This window comes from Rhinoderma darwinii, chromosome 5 (assembly GCF_050947455.1).
Source record: "Rhinoderma darwinii isolate aRhiDar2 chromosome 5, aRhiDar2.hap1, whole genome shotgun sequence".
Lineage (NCBI taxonomy): Eukaryota > Metazoa > Chordata > Amphibia > Anura > Rhinodermatidae > Rhinoderma > Rhinoderma darwinii.
The window spans coordinates 221,480,057-221,501,542 of NC_134691.1; the positions used below are offsets into that span (position 1 = coordinate 221,480,057).

General features: G+C 43.2%; 1 protein-coding gene across 6 annotated transcripts in view; it reads left to right on the plus strand.

Annotated features, from left to right (window-relative positions):
* Positions 1 to 21,486, plus strand: part of PDE1C (phosphodiesterase 1C) — an 851,320-nt gene that overhangs the window by 779,692 nt on the left and 50,142 nt on the right. For 5 of the 6 annotated variants that reach the window (XM_075826955.1, XM_075826954.1, XM_075826960.1 and 2 more), the window contains 2 exons: positions 1,992 to 2,167; positions 2,698 to 2,988. In XM_075826955.1, coding sequence (XP_075683070.1) covers positions 1,992 to 2,167; positions 2,698 to 2,988 — 467 coding nt within the window. Of the gene's footprint in view, positions 1 to 1,991; positions 2,168 to 2,697; positions 2,993 to 21,486 lie in introns of all 6 variants that reach the window. The other variant, XM_075826958.1, reaches the window with a different exon arrangement.

Consider the following 21,486-nt stretch of genomic DNA (forward strand, 5'->3'; position numbering starts at 1 on the left):
TGTTGTCTAGTAGGGAGGAGGATAATATACCCTGGTTTTAAGTGCTTTGGGTTTTATAGGGGTGGCACATTTTTTAGTATACAACAGATGGCGAAGGTGTCAGTCACATTCCATGGTGTCCAGTGGGTGAGGTAATGGCAGTAGGTCAGAAGTACTTGGCAAGAAACTGGAAAAAGAGGATAGTTGCCATGTAGTATCCAGTGAGAGTGGGGAGGAGGTGCCTGTCGAGACCATGGTGACATTGTCCAAGTTCTGGGTTCTAGTGTATTACGTGGTGCTGCTTCCAGTTTCCAGGTGCTCAGTAATGAGTGAAATGGAATGAGGAACCGTTTTCCCAACATTGCCATACTATGTCTGTCCAGGATGCAGGGGCTCCCTACTTTTTTGGGCCCACAGGCATTGGCCGAATTTCCAAAAGGCTTGTTCTACTACCAGTATACTTTTCTACACAGAACTGTTTATTTCAGGGTATGGAAAATTAAGACCCTGTAGATAGCGCCACACACAGCCCCCTGTATATAGTGCCACACACAGCCCCCAGTAGATAGTGCCACAGTCCCCCCCAGTAGATAGTGCCACACAGCCCCCCCCAGTAGATAGTGCCACACAGTTCCCCCTAGTAGATAGTACCACACAGCCCCTCTTAGTAAATAGTGCCACACAGCCCCCTCTTGTGTATAGTGCCACACAGCCGCCTCTTGTGTATAGTGCCACACAGCCCCTCTTGTATATAGTGCCACAAAGCCCCCCTCCTTGTATATAGTGCCACACAGCCCCCCTGCCTTGCATACAGTGTCACATAGCGCTCCCCCCTTGTATATAGTGCCACACAGCACTCCCCCTTATATATAGTGTACCTCCCCCCTTGTATATAGTGCCACACAGCATTTCCTCCCCTTGTATATAGTGCCACACAGTGCTCCCCCTTGTATATAGTGCCACACAGTGCTCCCCCTTGTATATAGTGCCACACAGTGCCCCACCCTTGTATATAGTGCCAAACAGCGCTCCCCGTGTATATAGTGTCACACAGCACTCCACCCCTTGTATATAGTGCTACACAGCGATCCCCCTTTGTATATAGTGCTACGCAGAAATCCCCCGTATATTGCCACATAGCCCCCCTTTGTATATAGTGCCACACAGTGGTCGCCCCTTGTATATAGTGCTACACAGCAATCCCCCCTGTATATTGCCACACAGCCCCCGCAAAAATAAATAAATATTGTGCTTACCTTGCCCCATTCCCACAATAGAGTGCTACACATCCTCCAGTTGGGACACATGCGCAGACCAGCATGATGCAGTGACGTCATCACACTGGCCTGTGCAAGGAGTGTTCCCAGCGCCTTATAGGCTTCAGGCCTAACGTGGACTGCAGCCTATAGTATTCATTTGTATCAGCGTCCTGAGGATGCAGATACAAGTGAATGTGGCTGTCGCTAGCACCGGGGGCCCCCTCCAGTGCTAGTGATGCCACCTGGCGTGAGTGGGCCCGTGCAGTTCGGGTGGGCATGGGCCCACTGGGCGCCTTGGGCCCCCGGGTGGCCGGCCGAACCGCCCCAATTATGATGATCCGCCACTGTCTATCTATCTATCTATATCTCCTCTACTACCATCTGCAGTACAATTTACTATGAACAAAGTGATTGGCGCACATCCCTGTCTTTGCTGTGGGGCCCTATGAATCATAGTTACGCCCCTACAACTGACTGTGTATAGCCTGTGACTTAGCAGCTGAAAATATTCGTTGATAAGCTGCTGGGCATTAGTATACCCCACTGAAGCCCTGCTTTATTATTGGGTCTCTTGCTTATAAATGACACAAATATATTAGGGAATGGCTGTATATGAACTTACTCTGCAATTTTACATATTAGTGACCTTTGCAATATATATATCTATCTATATATATATATATATATATATATATATATATATATATATATATATATGTGGCTGCACTCTCACTTATAGTATTACTATTTCAGTTTGAACAGCATCACCCCCTCAGAAGTTAAAAGATCGAGTGTGAAGAGCACTGGATCAGAAGGAAGTGCCTCTTTGAACTGTTCAATTCTCACTGTGGACTTCAAATGTTTTAAAAATACCTGGTATGAAGTGGTGCAACAGAACAGAGAAAAGTGGAAGGCACAGGGAGCCAAAGGTGATACGGAAGTGACGTGAATAATGCATTTATTTATTACTTATTCTATTTACTAGATATCCTTGTACGTTATTGTAGCAGGATTAACACCTATACGCCACATTTAGTTTAGGATATAGAGGATTTTATTTGGCTGTCTAAAGCTAAAGGCATTTTAAGACATTGATGTTATATTGCTAAGGTATGTCATCAATGTTCAATCCGTGGGGGTCAGAAAGCTGTGACCAGCACCGATTGCTAGAACAAAGGAGCAGGATGGGCCATGCACCTACGGCTTTTGCTGGCTCAGTTTTTGGAGGCCACATGACTAGCCATTATAGTCAATGGCCGATCATGCGGTCTCCAAAAAATGCTGAGCGGAGCTGAAGGGTTGCAAAATTTTCTTAGAGGCATGGCCACTTACTTCTAGCAGTCCTACTGGGTTGCATGGCTAACACCCCATCCGATCAGACTTTAATGGCATTTCCTTTGCTTTAGGTCTACTTAAAAAACATACACCCAATGATTGTGCTACTTGTTATTCTCTGTAGATGCAGAAGAAAGGGCAAAGAAAGATGCAGAAGAAAACAAGCTGCAAGAAAAAGATGATAAAAAGAATGATGAGAGAGAAGAAAAAAATGAAATAGAAAAATCTTCACAATCCAAAAATGAGGCAAATAAAGAAACAAATTCCAGTGATGGCAAACACACTGAATCTAGTCAGGGAAATATTAATGGGACTCGATTACCAAATGTAAACAGACAAGATGATTCCTCAGGACAAAGTCAAAGTAAGCAAGAGAAGTCTGGTGAAAGTGATGGGAAACAGCAAGTGCAAAATGGTGAGTGAAGTTGTCTTAATAATTGCACTGCAAGAGAATGTATAACTTTTTGTTGCATGAATCAGTAGTACATGTGAACATATAAAACTTTGTAATATATCTTATTAGGGGAAAGTGTCATCTTTCTTAACTTCCACAGCCTGTAGTCCACCTCTGCCTCCCTGCAGGATCTCTGTAAACAGTCATGACATGCTGTGAAAGAGAATTTGAAAAGTCTGTCTACCTTAGGCTGTATGAAAGACTGCATGCTGTGAGAGGGGAGGGGAAGCAGCAGGGAAAAGGCAGCTGATTGGTCAGAGCACAAGATACAGATCTAATATCATACTAGAAAGAACCCAATTATTCAGCAAGCATGAGAATAAAAAAAATAACACTTACAAAAACACCAAAGGTATGTTAGAGGGTGAATATATATATATATATATATATATATATATATATATATATATATACATACATCTAGGGACAGAATTATCTGGACAGTGACACGATCTTCATGATTTGGGCTCTGCATGCCACCACATTGGATTTGAAATGAAACAACTGAGACGCAATAGAGTGTAGACTTTCAGGTTTAATTCAAGGAGTTGAACAAAAATATCCTGTGAAACGTTTAGGAATTGAAACCATTTTTCTACAAAGCCTCCTCATTTCAGGGGCTCAAAAGTAATTGGACAAATTAACATTACCATAAATAAAATGTTTTTGTTTTTTTTAATACTTTGAAGAGAATCCTTTGCCATCAATGACTGGCTGAAGTCTGGAACCCATGGACATCACCAAACGCTGGGTTCCCTCCTTTGTGATGCTTTGCCCGGCCTTTACTGCAGGTGTCTTCAGTTGTTGCTGGTTTGTGGGACTTTCTGCCTTAAGTTTTGTATTGAGCAAGTGAAATGCATGCTCGATCGGGTTGAGATCTGGTGATTGACTTGGCCATTGCCTTATAAAAACTCCTGGGTTGCTTTCGCAGTATGTTTTGGGTCATTGTCCATCTGCACTGTGAAGCGACGTCCAATCAACCTTGCTGCATTTGGTAGAATCTGAGCAGAAAGTATATCCTTGAACACTTCAGAATTTATCCGGCTGCTTCTGACACATCATCAATAAACTCTAGGGACCCAGTGACATTGGCAGCCATGCATGCCCATGCCATCAGACTGCCTGCACCATGTTTTACAGAGGATGTGGTGTGGTTTGGATCATGGGCCGTTCCAAGCCTTCTCCATTCTTTCTTCCTCCTATCATTCTGGTACAAGTTGATCTTCGTTTCATCTGTCCAAAGAATGCCAATCCAGAACTGGGCTGGCTTCTTTACATGTTGTTTGGCAAAGTCTAATCCGGCCTTTCTATTTTTAGGGCTGATTAATGGTTTGCACCTTGTGGTGAACCCTCTGTATTTGCTCCCATGAAGTCCCCTTTTTATGGTAGACTTAGATACTGATACACCTACTTCCAGGAGTGTGTTCTTCACTTGGGTAGATGTTGTGAAGGTGTTTTTCTTTACTGTAGAAATGGTTCTGCGATCATCCTCCATTGTTGTCTTCCATGGATGTCCAGGCTTTTTGGAGTTCACGAGATCACCAGTGCGCTCTTTTTTTCCCCAGAATATGCCAAACTGTTGTTTTGACCACTCCTAACATTTGTGCTATCTCTCTGATGGATTTCTTAATTTTTTTCAGCCTAACGATGGTCTGTTTCACTTGCATTGAGAGCTCCTTTGACCTCATGTTGTGGGTTCACAGCGACAGCTTCCAAATGCAAATACCATACCTGGAATCAACTCCAGACCTTTTACCTGCTTAATTGATAATGGATTAACGAGGGAATAGCCCGTGCAGCCCATTAAAATGCTTTTGAGATAATTGTCCAATTACCTTTTGGTCCCTTGAAAAAGAGGTAGCTACATATTAAAGAGCTGTAATTCCTAAACCCTTCCTCAAATTAGGATGTGAATACCCTCAAATTATAGCTGAGAGTCTGCACTTTAAGACCATATTTATTATATAACTGTATATTCAACATGTTTTGGTAAACAACTAAAATGTATATATTTTTTATTTTCCTAACTGGACCTACCTGGACCTAACTATATATATATATATATATATATATATATATATATATATATATATATATATATATATATATATATATATGAAATGTATATATTATTGTGAGATTTTCAAGGGAATCAGCTCATGGGAACACCCTCTCTTAAAAGGGTTGGCAAACAATGGAAGTTCCCTCCAAAGTAAATGTGGGTCTCAAACAACTAGCCTCAGGCAGTTTTATTACCTCTCCGTGAAGAAAAAGACAAAACACAAAAATAAGTACAACAAAATAAATCCTAGGCTGTCTGGCCACTAAATAAAACATATAGTGCCCCTAGGTATCAGGGTGAAAGGCCTTGTGCCCTGTACCTCTAAACACACTTTTGTTCTTTACCAGAATTATTTTTTTCCCCAAAACTTTGTTTTTATTAAACACTCATCAAAAATCATCATTGTACTAATGAGGACATATATAAATAGGTCACATTGCTAGACAGTGTTTGTAAACCATAGAAAAGGACAATAAAATAATTAACCAACAACTATCATCAACTAACAAAGTGAATGGAGTGATAGCAAAGGCTATCAGTTGTTACTTTGGTCACCAAATAAAAGATATAAAGCATGCAATTCAGTTTAATAGAGATTTGGAATAAACTGCATAATAAGTATGACAGGAAGGGTTTAGGTCCTCCTAATGGTGAAGTCCAACCATGTTTGCCAGATCTTCAAGAAATTGTGTCTATGTTTATTCTTCTAACCTCCCAATTCCTCCAATCTACATACAGTATCTGGTGTATTTTCAAGAGCCATTAATCGACTGTTGGAGGTTTCACCTTATAAGTAGTTTGCAGATATGGATCTAAAACATTTACTGCCAAACAAAATAAAGAAAATGTTAATACATAACCAAAATAATATATAAATAAATATATACCTCGAGTTTGAAGAACTTTACACACTTGAAGGTAATTGCAAAAACATAAAAATAATAATACTAATATTAATGGAATTGCTCCTGATTGCATTAAGAGCACTCTTAGAATAGAACAGGGAAGCCTTAGGGTCGGATTTACTACAGACAACTGCTGCAGCAAATCAGATCCAGATTCTACAGGGAAATCCTTCAGAAAGTCTGCACCAAATCATGTTTGATTTGGTACAATATTTTGGCTGAGCTTGCCGCTGCAAAGAAGTATAGGGGAGAAGAGGAGATTTATAAAAAAAAGAAATAGACTATGCTTACCGCCTCTGACACTTCAGTAGTGAGGCCTCCCTGCTCCCATTGGCTGGTCCCTGTGCAGCCGGCCTCCTGGGGTGACTTCTCATCCCATGTGAAGCTGACTCGTGGAATTGGCTGCAGTGGTCACATGGGACAAAAGGTAATCTCAGGAGGCCTGCTCAACAGAGACCATTGAAGGAAACAGAGACGTGTCAATACGGGAGTGCCAGGGAAGATGAGTATGGTCTATTTTTTTATAGAGGAAAAACTTTTTTTTCCCCTTTAGTTGCAATGCTTGCAGAAGTGCAGCTGTTTCGCAGCAAGAAATGCAACATTTGCCGTGGATTTTCACTTTCCTATTGAACTAAATCGGGCAAATCTGCAACAAATTTGCAACCATTCCGCAGCATCTCTGCATTGAAATTTTCTGTAGTGTATGCATTCATAAAATCTCATCCACTTTGCTACTACTGTAATACGCAGCGGATTTTCCGCCTGCAAATCCAGACAAAAAAGTCTGCAGCAATTATGTGTACATAGGCTTAAAGGGGTCTTCTGGGCTTAATAAACAAATAAACACGCAACTGCTTATCCTATAACATAACAAAGAAGCACATAATCACATTTTAAATCCCTACCACTCCACGCCACCAGTCTACTGTTCCCCTGCTTGTTTGTGTTTACCTTACTGAAGTGATAATGTGTTGAATTGTCACGTCATTGCTACAGCCAATCGCTGGCCACAACAGTCATGTCCAGTGGCGTAGCTATAGGGGTCGCAGCGGTCGCAACTCCGACCAGGCTCGAAGCCAGGGAGGCCCGCAGCCCCCCGCACCACATCAATAAAAATTTACTGTAGTAACTCGGGCCGCGGGCCCCTCTTACTATAGTAACTGATAGTACTTACCTTCCTGGTTCCAGAATCGCAGCGGAGGTCCTGACGTCACAGCACTGTGTGCAGAGCATGACGTCACAACGCTATGCGCCGCGCACAACATCGTGATGGATGGAGTCAGGACAGGACTTCCGCCGCGGCTGAAGAGGAGGGTAAGATTAATATCCCTGTCTGCTGAAGCTGATTGGCGGGGTCCGACTCCCGGGAGCCGGCAAATCAGCTGTATTGAAGGGGCCGCAGCACTCGTACGAGAGCTGCTTCCCCTTCATTCCGGTCACTTCATTCCGGTCACACTGTGAATCCGTGTCGGCGATTCACAGTGTGAGCGAGTAAGGGAACTGAAGGGGAAGTCGCTCTCGTATGAGTGCTGCGGCCCCTTCAAAACAGCTGATTGGCGGGTCCCGGGAGATGGACCCCGACACATCAGCTATTGATGGCCTATCCTGAGGATACAGCAAACATAGAATGGTGACAGCACCCTGCGACACTAATGCCACCTAAACCACTAAATATAAATAAATATGCACTAAAGCTAAATCTACTTACAAATAGGGAGGTTCTTAGTGCACATTTTGATCAAAAAGTGTTAGCCCACCTGCCACGACAAGGCGACCTCTGTAAGGTGGGGACCTACTCTGCACATACACCCAGAACTGGGACTAAGCCTACATATATACCTGGGGATGGTAGGATCCAGCATTGAACTGATTAAAATCACCCAGGGCAGAATGGGAGGAGTGCAAGAACAACAAGTGGAGGCAGTCACTAACCCCACATATATGGATCACATAAACACAGCAAAAAGTTGAACAGCACATTCCAACTAAATGATACAAAATGTATGCAGGTGCAAGAACACCCATGACTGCAGATATACAGCAAACATAGAATGGTGACAGCACCCTGCGACACTAATGCCACCTAAACCACTAAATATAAATAAATATGCACTAAAGCTAAATCTACTTACAAATAGGGAGGTTCTTAGTGCACATTTTGATCAAAAAGTGTTAGCCCACCTGCCACGACAAGGCGACCTCTGTAAGGTGGGGACCTACTCTGCACATACACCCAGAACTGGGACTAAGCCTACATATATACCTGGGGATGGTAGGATCCAGCATTGAACTGATTAAAATCACCCAGGGCAGAATGGGAGGAGTGCAAGAACAACAAGTGGAGGCAGTCACTAACCCCACATATATGGATCACATAAACACAGCAAAAAGTTGAACAGCACATTCCAACTAAATGATACAAAATGTATGCAGGTGCAAGAACACCCATGACTGCAGATATACAGCAAACATAGAATGGTGACAGCACCCTGCGACACTAATGCCACCTAAACCACTAAATATAAATAAATATGCACTAAAGCTAAATCTACTTACAAATAGGGAGGTTCTTAGTGCACATTTTGATCAAAAAGTGTTAGCCCACCTGCCACGACAAGGCGACCTCTGTAAGGTGGGGACCTACTCTGCACATACACCCAGAACTGGGACTAAGCCTACATATATACCTGGGGATGGTAGGATCCAGCATTGAACTGATTAAAATCACCCAGGGCAGAATGGGAGGAGTGCAAGAACAACAAGTGGAGGCAGTCACTAACCCCACATATATGGATCACATAAACACAGCAATCCTGAGGATAGGCTATCAATGTTTAGGGACTGGACAAGTCCTTTAAGCCTACGATGTAGGCAGGCTTAGAGGGCCCATGAGACAGGATCACAGATTGTGTGATGCTGTCTGCTGGGCCCTGTATCTAAGCCAATCACATGGTAGGCTTAGATACATGGCCCATGTGTGATCCTGTCTGATGGGCCCTGTATTACTGTATGAGATTACTGTCTGCTCGAACCTGTATCTAAGCCTACCTTGTGGTAGGCTTAGATACAGGGTCCCACAGATAGTATCACACATGGGCCCTGTATCTAAGCCTAACACATGTGTTACTAATCATTGTTTGTGTGTTTTCTTACAGGTTCGGTCGTTGGACTACGTCGGATTCCAGGACTACTTAGATGACGGCTTTTTTTATTATCAATAAAATGGTTACTGAGGGTTGTGTGTTTTTTTTTTATTTCAATAAAATATTTTTTCTATGTCTTTGTGTTTTTTTACTACCGCCTTAGTAATGGCCGCCGGCTGATTGACAGCATCCATTGCTAAGGCGGGGCTTAGTGTTAGCCGGTGCAGAGGCTATCACTAACCCCCTTTTTTACCCCGGTACCCACCGCCACCAGGGGTGCTGGGAAGAGCCAGGTACGATCCAGTACTTGACCACCTGTAGTGATGGCTGCGCAATGGGGTGGCCGCAGGCTGGTATTAACAGGCTGGGAAAGGCCAGATACAGTGGCGCTTCCCACCCTGGTAATGCTAGGCTGCTGCTTCTTTATTGTATCTGGCTGGTTATGAAAAATGGGGGGGGGGGGCCCATGTCATTTTAAGAAAAGAAAATAAAAATAATTGGAAAGAACGATGTGGGGTCCCCCCCAATTTTCATAACCGGCCAGATACAACACAGCAGCAGCAGGCAGCATTACCAGGGTGGTAGGTACCACTGTTTTTGGCCTTCCCCAGCCTAATACTACCAGCCTGCAGCCGCCCCGGTGCCTAACTGTCACTGCAGATGGTCGGGTACTGGTTCGTAACCGACTCTTCCCAGTACCCCTGGTGGCGGTGGGTACCCGGGTAATAATGGGGGTTAGTGTTAGCCTCTGCACCTGCTAACATTAAGCCCCGCCTTAGTAATGGAGGTTGTCAATCAGTCAGCGGCCATTACTAGGGTGGTAATAATAAAGTTTAAAAAAGTACAAGTACACAGAAAAAATATTTTATTGAAATAAAAAAACACAACCCCCATTAACCATTTTATTGAGAATAAAAAAACGCTGTCATTGAAGTAGTCCTCGAATCCAAAGTAGTCCAACAACCGAACTTGTAAAAAAACACAAACACACAAAAATAATTAGTAACACATAAAAAAGCAGAACAATTATTATTCTTACCTTTCCTGGGTCCAACGCTGGAGCCGTAATGTCAGCGAGCTGGGCCCTATAGCTAATCCTATCATGTGTGATACTGTCTGCTGAGCCACTGTATCTTAGCCTATCATGTGTGATACTGTCTGCTGAGCTGCTGTATGTAATCCTATCATGTGTGATACTGTCTGCTGGGCCCTATCTCTAATCCTATAATGTGTAATACTGACTGCTGAGCCACTGTATCTAATCCTATAATGTGTTATACTGGCTCCTTAGCTGTGTATCTAATCCCATCATGTGTGATACTGTCTGCTGAGCCACTGTATCTAAGGCTGGGTTCACACTACCTATTTTCAGGCGTAAACGAGGCGTATTATGCCTAGATTTACGCCTGAAAATACGGCTCCAATACGTCGGCAAACATCTGCCCATTCATTTGAATGGGTTGGCCGACGTACTGTGCCCACGACCTGTAATTTACGCGTCGTCATTTGACAGCTGTAAAACGACGACGCGTAAAAAGACTGCCTCGTCAAAGAAGTGCAGGACACTTCTTTGGACGTAATTTGAGCCGTTTTTCATTGAATTCAATGAAGAACAGCTCAAATTTACGGCCGTCAAAGACGCCTCGCAAAATGCGAGGACGAGCAATTACGTCTGAAACAACGGAGCTGTTTTCTTCTGAAAACAGTCTGTAATTTCAGACGTAAAAGGCAGCTATCGTGTGCACATACCCTAATCCTATCATGTGTGATACTGTCTGTTGAGCCAATGTATCTAATCCTATCAATAGTTTATGGGGTCGTAGGGCTATAGATAGGCTATGCTGTCTCTTATACACACACACACACACACATTTTTTTGGTCGGACACATATGTATTAGGGCTATTTCCCCTGACATTTTAAGTATGACGCCCCTGGCTGCTAGTGCTGCATTATCGGGTCACTTAGGAGACCCAGCGATGCAGCTGAAAGCTGCGGACCGTCGGCCATGAGAAGTATGCGGGGGGGGGGCAATAAGAACTTTTGCATCGGGGCCCATGAGCCTTTAGCTACGCCCCTGGTCATGTCTATATTTTTCTTTAATAACATATATTACAAAGTTTCTTATATTCGCTTATATTTTGACAAGAAAATAATTTTTACATATTTAAGTGGTTAAGATAAGTTACAAAAAGTTGCGATAAGTTTCAGGCTTCAATCTCAATTCATTCCTTCATTCATTTTCAGACCCCCTGATATTACATAGTTACATAGTTACATAGTTAGTACGGCTGAAAAAAGACACATGTCCATCAAGTTCAACCAAGGGACGGGAAAAGGGAAGGAAAAATTTTTACACATAGGAGCTAATATTTTTTTGTTCTAGGAAATTATCTAACCCTTTTTTAAAGCCATCTACTGTCCCTGCTGTGACCAGCTCCTGTGGTAGGCTATTCCATAGATTCACAGTTCTCACGGAAAAGAAGGCTTGTCGCCTCTGCAGCTTGAACCTTTTTTTCTCCAGACGGAGGGAGTGCCCCCTTGTTTTTTGAGGGGGTTTTACAAGGAACAGGATTTCACCATATTTTTTGTATGTGCCATTAATATATTTATATAAGTTAATCATGTCCCCCCTTAGTCGTCTTTTTTCAAGGCTAAATAGGTTTAATTCTTTCAATCTTTCCTCATAACTTAAATTCTCCATGCCCCTAATTAGCTTCGTTGCTCTTCTTTGTATTTTTTCCAACTCCAGGACATCCTTTCTATGAACTGGAGCCCAGAACTGAACTGCATATTCTAGATGAGGCCTCACTAATGCTTTGTAAAGTGGCAATATTACATCCCTGTCCCGTGAGTCCATGCCTCTTTTAATACACGACAATATCCTGCTGGCCTTTGAAGCAGCTGATTGACACTGCATGCTGTTATTGAGTTTATGATTTACAAGTACACCCAGATCCTTCTCTACAAGTGAATCCGCAAGTGTAGCTCCCCCTAGGACATATGATGCATGCAGGTTGTTGGTACCCAGATGCATAACTTTACATTTATCTACATTAAACTTCATCTGCCAAGTGGACGCCCAAACACTTAGTTTGTTTAAATCTGCCTGCAATTCATGAACATCTTCCATAGACTGATCTATATTACATAGCTTGGTGTCCCATCTTCTATATCATTAATAAATAAGTTGAATAATAGGGGTCCCAGCACTGAACCCTGGGGTACACCACTTATTACCGGGGACCATTCAGAGTAGGAATCATTGACCACAACTCTCTGGATACGGTCCTTGAGCCAATTCTCAATCCAATTACAAACTATATTTTCTAAACCTATAGTCCTTAATTTACCCATTAGGCGTCTATGGGGGACAGTGTCAAATGCCTTTGCAAAGTCCAAAAACACTAAATCCACAGCGGCCCCTCTGTCTAGACTTCTGCTCACCTCTTCATAAAAACAGATCAGGTTAGTTTGACAACTTCTGTTCTTAGTAAAACCGTGCTGGCTGTCACTTATAATGCTATTTATTGTCACATAATCCTATATATAGTCCCTCAATAGCCCCTCAAACATTTTCCCCACGATGGATGTTAAGCTTACTGGTCTATAATTACCCGGGGAAGACCTAGAGCCCTTTTTGAAAATAGGCACCACATTTGCACTGCGCCAGTCCCTTGGCACTATACCAGTCACTAGAGATTCTCTGAATATTATGAAAAGGGGGACAGAAATAACTGAACTAAGCTCTTTAAGAATTCTAGGGTGTAACCCATCTGGTCCCGGGGCCTTGTGCACATTTATTTTATTTAATTTAGCTTGGACCATATCTACATTCATCCAATTCAGTATATCAACTGATATATTAACAGCACTGGCACCGTCTACATCAGCTGCTCTTTCTTCTGTTGTATATACAGAGCTAAAGAACCCATTTAGTAACTCTGCCTTCTCTTGATCCCCTGTGATCAACTCCCCATTACCACTATCTAGGGCTCCTACATGTTCAGACCTTGGCTTTTTAGCATTTATATTTTTTGGGATTTGTTTTACTATCCTTGGCCACCTGCCTTTCATTTTGTATTTTTGCTAATTTTATTACATTTTTACAGATTTTATTAAGCTCTTTATATTTTACAAAGGCTACAGCTGTACCCTCAGATTTGTATCTTTTAAATGCCCTTTTTTTGTCGTGTATTGCCCCTTTCACAGAAGGTGTAAGCCATGTGGGGTTTAATTTGAGTCGTTTATACTTGTTACCTATAGGAATAAATTTTGCACTATAATAACTCAAAGTAGATTTGAAAATCTCCCATTTATCATTTTTTCCATTATTTGACATTAGTTCTTCCCAGTCCATATCCTGAATTGCCGCCCTCATCCTGGGGAAATTGGCTTTCTTAAAATTAAATGTTTTTGCCCTCCCAGCCTGCGTTTGTTTTTTACAGTATAGGTAAAATGTAACTATATTATGATCACTGTTACCGAGGTTTTCACGAACATTGGCATTCCCAACAACATCTGCATTATTAGAAATTACCAGATCCAACAGAGCTTCACCTCTAGTCGGGTCTTCCACAAACTGGCCCATAAAATTTTCCTGCAACAGGTTGAGGAAATGTCTCCCCTTTGCAGTTGAAGCTGAACCACGACACCAATTAATATCCCGGAAATTAAAATCTCCCATTATCACTACAGTACCCGCCTGTGCAGCCCGCTACATCTGTTTATATAGCTGAACTTCCATCTCCTCAGTTATATTGGGGGGTCTATAGATTACACCAAAAGTAATTTTTTCAGTGTTTACCTCCCTTTCTAGTTCCACCCACAAGGTTTCAACCTCCTCACAGTATTCACCCACTATTGTCTCTTTCACACTCGCCTTCATATCATTTCTCACATACAGACATACCCCACCACCTTTCCTATTTGTCCTGTCTTTCCGAAAAAGTGTAAAACCCTGTAGATTTACAGCCCAGTCGTGTGAAGAGTACAGCCATGTTTCAGCAACACCAACTATATCTATATTTTCTTCCAGTATCAAGGCCTCCAGCTCCCCCATTTTGCTTGCTAGACTTCTGGCATTTGTGAACATACACTTTAACTTGCCTGTCAGTTTTTCACTTTTATTATCAGAAATGTGATTTGACATTATTTGGGCCTTTTTATTTACACTGATGTTTTGTAACGAAAGGATCTCCTTATCTTGTTGTCTAGTCCTCTCCCCACATTCTGTTTCTCCCCCCACCAATATAGTCTGACCCCTCTCTAACCTGGCTACCCCTTTTTTTTCTACATTGACCTCCCTCCTCAGCCCTAGTTTAAATACTCCACCACCCCAGCTAGAATTCTCTCCCCCAGCACAGCGGACCCCCTTCCATTTAGGTGCAAATCATCTGCAGAATACAGTTTGTACCCCAATGAAAAGTCAGCCCAGTGCTCTAGGAACCCAAATCCTTCTCCTCTACAGCAAGACTTCAGCCATGCATTTAACTCCCTGAGTTCCCGCTGTCTTTCCTGTGATGCGCATGGCACAGGCAGTATTCCTGAGAATACTACTTTGGAGGTCCTTCCCTTCAGCTTGTAGCCTAGTTCTTTAAAATTATTCTTAAGGCTCCTCCACCTACCATTTATTCTGTCGTTGGTACCGACATGGACCACGACAGCTGGATCATCACCAGCCCCTCCCAGCAATTTGTCCACCCGTTCCACCACATGCCGAACCCTGGCACCAGGGAGACAGCAAACCATTCGGTTGAGGTGGTCTTGGCGACAAATTATTCTATCCGTCTTCCTGATTATAGAATCCCCTACGACTATCAATTGTCTTGGCTTACCTGCATTACCATCCCGCCGACTACTAGCTGGGCTGTTCTCCCGGCTGTTAGGGAGATCAGTATCCACTAGGGCTGCCATTTCTGAGACCGACACCCTCGCATCATCACCCAACTTGGCAATTTTGCCTGGAATGTCAGAAACAGGGGGTCGGCCTTCCTTTTCTTTGACCCCTTTCTACTGCCCCTAACTACATTAACCCAGCTACTTACCTGATCCTGCTCACCCATGTCTTCACCCTTCAGTTCTAACCCACTAACTGCATGCTCCGTGAGCAGCAAGCTCAGCTCAAGATTGTATATCCTCCTCAGTGTTGCATTCTGCTCCTCCAGATCTCTAATACGAGCTTCCAGGTGACCAACATGCTCACATCTGCCACAGAGATATTCACCCTGGAACTCCAGCTCCAGTCGTGCATACATATGGCAAACTGTGCACTGAAGAAAATCTCCAATCTTGCTATCCATTATCCAAGTTACAAAAAAAACAGCGAACAGTTGTTAATCAAAAATAAAAAGAAGTAGAAGAAGAGTACTTACTGGGGCTTTAACTCCTCTTTTCAACTCCGGTTTTTGGAACTCCACTTGATCTACAACCCACTTGTCTTTTCAATCCACAGAGCAGGCTCTACAGAGTACTGAGGCCTGATTTATAGCACCTGGTACCAGCTAACCCCTCCCCCTAGTCAGCTACTCAGCAGGAAGGAAGCTGCAAAGGAAAAATGGTTTTAAATTATGTCACTTTTGCAAACTTTGTAGCAAGCAAGCAATCAATACATATATCACATACAATGGATATGTAGTTTAAAACCTGCTCCTAGTTTCAGGCTTTCTCTTGTGGTTATGTTTCTCACAGTAATACATGCCTAATGTGTGTTATGTGACTCCAGGATGGTGCTGCCTTCACTAGCTGACATGTATCAGCAGCACAGTTTCATTCTTGTACTGCTTTCCCCTTCCAATACAACTCCTATATAATCCCCAATTCCCTGTGCTGACACAGACACTGATGCTGCGTGTGTGTGTGTGTGTGTGTGCGTGCGTGCGTGCGTGTGTGTGTGTGTGTGTGTGTGTGTGTGTGTGTTGATATAAAGCGTGTGTGATTCTTCCCTGGCAGCCTTTGTCATGGATCATCTCCTTTCTATCAATACTCTAGTTCTGCCTGCTCTGTATAACTTACTCCGCTCCCTGCTGATATCTGGAACACTGTGCTACTATAAGAAGAGGGAAGGGTAGCGCAAAAAGGGCAGATTACTGTACATCAGCCCTGAGCCAACAATAGCCAGGAGCAGTGTGCTGTTGGATATATTTCTGAAGCAGCAGCACAACTCACTAAGTTAAATAGTTGCATAGATTCTACAGCACAAAAAATGGTCAAAAATATTTATTCAACAATATTTAGAAAGTTGCTCAATTTTGCATTTAAGAAGCAAATAAACAAAAATTGTGTTCAAAAGTTTCCATAGCCTTTCAGCAATAGTCTATGCCCGATCTCAAGGACCTAACAGAGAAATTCTAAATCCCCTCACAACCCATGCTGTATTTTGTGATAACATACACTGTTACATGGGGAAATCCAGTAATTGTAAATAATGGAATTACTCCAAATTTTTTCCTTCTGGTAGAGTAAATGAAATGTAGTATTTACTGTAAAGAGATTATACCCGCACAATTTTGTAATTTTGTATTTGTCAGCAGTCCATGTTGTAGGTAGGAAGTAAGGAGAATGGTGGGATATATCTTGTGACAGTAGTACTGTATGTGTAGAAGAAGCAGGATGGTGTTGCCTTGTCGCGTAAAATAATATTACACCACTGGGTCACATGGCTGGGCAATCATACCAGTGTAAGATGTACAACACAGTGGCATAAATACCGCTGTAGCATTTATAGCGGCTGCAACGGGGTCCGCGGCATGAGGGGGCCCGTGTCGCCCGCCATCATGGGCCCCCCATGCCTGGTGGCGACACTAGCAGCCGCCATGTCTGCTACAGCGCTAGCGATGTCTTGTTCAATAGTATCTGTGTCCTTAAGACGCAGATACTATTGAACACTACGGCAGAGCAGGGAGGTATCTCCCCGCTCTGCCATTAAAGGGGTTGTCCCACCAAACACATGTATCCCCTATCCACAGAATAGGGGATACATGTGTGATCACTGTGGGTCTGACTGCTGGGACCCCCAGCGAAAAGGAGAATGGGGGACAGAAATTCCCCCAAAGTGCTCCATGAGAAGCACTGGACTTCCGGGATCTGTGTCCGGCAGCTCCACATAAATGAATGGAGCGCTTGTGTGCATGCGTGATCAGTGCTCCAATAATTTCTATGGAATTTACGGACACATGAGCCGGACACATGACCCGGAAGTTCCATGCTTCTTATGGAGCACTTCGGAGGACTTTCGGTCCATCGTTCTCCCTACCAGCGATCACACATGTATCCCCTATCCTGTGGATAGGGGATACATGTGTTTTGTGGGACAACCCCTTTAGCTAGGCTACAGGCCATTTTTTTTCTGAGGGGGGGTTGGGACTGTATGGTGCTATCTACAGGAGGGGGGGCTGTATGGCGCTATCTACAGGAGTGGGGTTGTATGGCGCTATCTACAGGAGGGGGAGCTGTATGGCACTACCTACAGGGGGGGGACTGTATGGGCTGTGGGGGCGGTGTGTGGCACCCAGGGGAGGAGGGGCCCAGTCAAAAGTTTGCTATGGGGCCCAGTCTTTCCTAGTTACACTCCTGGTGCAACATGCTCAATGTTGCAGCAAATGCTCATACTTAGCCCTTTTTTCACCTCCAAAAGATTGTGAGTTATGATTATGTGCCATTCTGTCTTTACATAGGTACCTGGCTTACATATTAAGCTATAGTGCATCTTCCACACCTTCAAGCAAAACTGTAGTTCCCTGATCTTGGCTGCAGGCTCTTTAAATGTTAAGAAAGCTTCTCAGTCATCAAAAAATTCTTCTATAGTATGCAGCTGTGGTATCACACGTTTTCTGTCTGGCAGAATTAATTTTCCTCAAAATTCCTTCAGAAATTTTGAGGCAAATTTTGAAATGCCAGTGTTTTTTTTAGCTTCTTTTTCCATGTTTTTTTGCAGTGTTTTTTGCTGCTGCTTTTTTTACCCGCATGATTTTAATGCAAAAAAGGCTCTGAATGAGCACTGTGGTTTTTTTCTGCCTCCCATTGATTTCTTACAGGTGGAAACCACTCAAAGAAAGATCATTACACCTTTTTTTTTCCTGTGGGTGGCCAAAAGCCACCCGGGAAAGAAAACTCCTCTGCCTCCCATTGAAATCAATGTGGGGGGGGGGGTGATTTGAGGCACTTCTTGGAGCTGATTTACTCAAAATCAGTGTAAATAAAACGCTGTGTGAACTACCTTTTTGTGTAAGATTCATGCAGTGATGGGGAGGTAGAAAAGCATGGGGAGACAGATGATTGGTCAAAATACACTTCGCAGCTCTGACATCATTCAAGGAAGAGTCTACTCATTCAGCACAGTTATAACAAAATAGTATGTATTTACAGAAAGGAAAGACAAAGACCCAAGACATGCAGGTTATACACATTTCTTTTTTTTCATCAGATGGATTTTTTAAATTAAACATTTAGCAATTTTACAATACAAAGATAAAATAAATTAAAAAAACTAACATTACCTCACACCTTCTCCTCCCTCCCCAGTTGGACATACAGTAAGTTATTGCCAAACATCATTTTGAAAGTATTACACATTAGCAATACAGAAAAGAAAGCTCTTAGAGAGCAGATAGTTGGGTATAAATATAGCAAGGTATGTACCCAGATAAATAATCTTAAATGTACACAGAAAGACCCACTTAAATAACAGTAAGGGACACCTGGTGTTCCAAGCCACGCCCCCCATTTGTTCTCAAATTTAGTGTTGCCATTACCTTTACTATAAACCCCTTTTTGTAAAGTAGGTTACATCCATTTCTAGCTGCACTACTTCTAATACACATCTACAGCTGTCTCATTGTTGCCAACAGTCCCGAATTTGCAGGGACTGTCTCGGTAAATTACTGTCTCGGACGTGTCCTGGCAACTGCCATATTCAATTGCTCAGGACACAGATACAATTGAATACTATGGCAGAGCAGGAAATTATCCCCTCCCTGCTCTGCCATTCACTCCTCCTCGAGCGGAATCCCTTGGCCGGAGCTTTTCCGATGGGGATTCCGCTCCTGGAGGAGCCCCTGGGGTCACTATCCATATAAGGCCCCATGCACACGACTGGACCCATTAATTTCTATTGGCCACAGACACCTTTCCGTATATTTATAGATGTGTGTCCGTCCCGTAGAAATGCTTCGTAAAATATAGAACATGTCCTATTCTTGTCCGCAATTGCGGCCTGGAAGTCTATGGGTGCTTACGCAATTGCGGACGGCTACGGATGTGATTTCCCACCATGAAAGCTGAGCTACGCGGTTTCCGAAACGCATATAGTAGTGAATGGCAATTACGGAAGCAGCGTTTCCATTACTACCATTCAGTTCTATGGGACTTACGGAAGTTTCCGTAATTCATGGTGGGAAATCACAGTTTTCAGCTACAACACATAGCAGTAGAACGGGGTTTAGGGGGCCCCGTTCTAGAGATAGGTGCGGATCCCAGAGGTAGGACCCGCATCCATCTGACATTTATAACATATCCTGTGGATATTTCATAAATGTCTCCGATGGGAAAACCCCTTTAATACAGCTTCAAGTAACACGACCGGTCTGGCTTACAGTGAATGCCATGTGCCAGAAATTCAAGGAGCCTGCTGTCCAGACCCGAAATAAATAGTGCAGTTGGCTGAGCTTTTAAGAAAAATTTAGAACTGTTTGCAAGGACTTATTCAAAAATGTGATATAGAGAAACATCTAAGGCCCCATGCACACAACCGTATATTTTTTCTCTCCCGTAAATACGGGTCCTTTGTCACACGTTTTTGACCCGTATTCCACCCGTATTTACGGACCCGTAAAAGAAGGGGGGCTGGAAATGATGTCACAATGGGTCACATGATCGCACAGACGCAATTTTCTTTTTTTCTCTTTATTCAAAATTGAAATCCCCTGACGTCGCCTAGCAACGCTCCCGTAATTACGGGTGCACACACACGTAGCCACCCGTAATTATGGGTGTTTTTATGGTCGTGTGCATGGGGCCTTAAACTGTGTTCACATCTGCATCTGTGGCTCCATTAGGAGGCTCTGTGAAAAATGGCAGATAAAATCGCGCAGTTGTGTTACGGATCCGTCGTAGCATTGAATTCCGTTTTTCTGCTCTTATGACGGAATAGAAAAATGGAATTCATAGCATAGATATGAACATAGCGTAACTCAGTATGAGTATATATAAAGTAATATGAGCAGAGCCTTAGAACTCATACCAAAAGTTGAATAAGAAAGAAGTATCCGTCACACCAATTGAAGTAAATTATTATTATTTATCTTAGTTGCCAGTGGCAAAGTGCAACGTTTCGGTCTTAACAACCTTCTTCAGGCACTGAGCCGTGCAGGGGATAGTGGTACGAGCGCACTGCTTTTAACGAAGCGTCTGGTAGCGCCACAACTAGGGCCAGCCGCTTAGTTAAAAGCAGAGCGCTCGTACTACTATCCCCAGCACGGCTCAGTGCCTGAAAAAGGTCGTTAGGACCAAAGCATTGCACTTTGCCACTGGCACCTAAGATAAATAATAATAAAAAAACTTTACTTCAACTGGTGTACCGGATACTTCTTTCTTATCCAGAATTGGGTTGGGCCCCTATCCGTGCACCCCTCCCTCAGAGCTGGTGCTGGTGCTATCTGAACCTGCGTACATTCATACCAAAAGTTGTTAGGGAATATATATAGATTTAATGATGAATGCAATAATTGTCTTTTTACTGTGCCTGTATTATTTAACATATACATAAATAGATACATTGTTATCCCATAATTAATTTGCTTTGTATTAAGAAAGATTATGCAGTTTTACTTAGCCCTAATTCACACAGCAGGGTTTCAAAGAACGGCCGTCACACGGTTGCAATAGGAACAATAGACCCCTAATGGGGCTATTCACATGACCGAGTTTTTGATGGCCCGGGAAACCCGACCATCAAAAAATGGGACATGCCCTATTTTCGTCCGCCCGGCTCCCATAGAAGTCTATGGTTCCGGGTAATACACGGCCATCACTTGAATGTGCTCCAAGTGACGGCCGTGTCTTCCGTCGCTCGCTCTCTCTCCTTCTCCTCCTCACAGTGCGAAGTGCGTGTGAGGAGGGTATGTTTTTTGCTCCCTGTAGGAACTTCGGCAACGCTGTGGCCGGGGATTGGGGATTCCGCTCCAGCAGAATTCCCTGACTTCACTGTCCATTTATGGACACAGTGACGTCAGCGACTTCTGAAGCGGAATTCCCGGCGATGTGGCCGGGGATTCCGCTCCAGGAGAAGTCTGTGACTTCACTGTCTTCATATATGTACATTGAAGTCAGTGACTTCTCCTGGAACGGTGGCA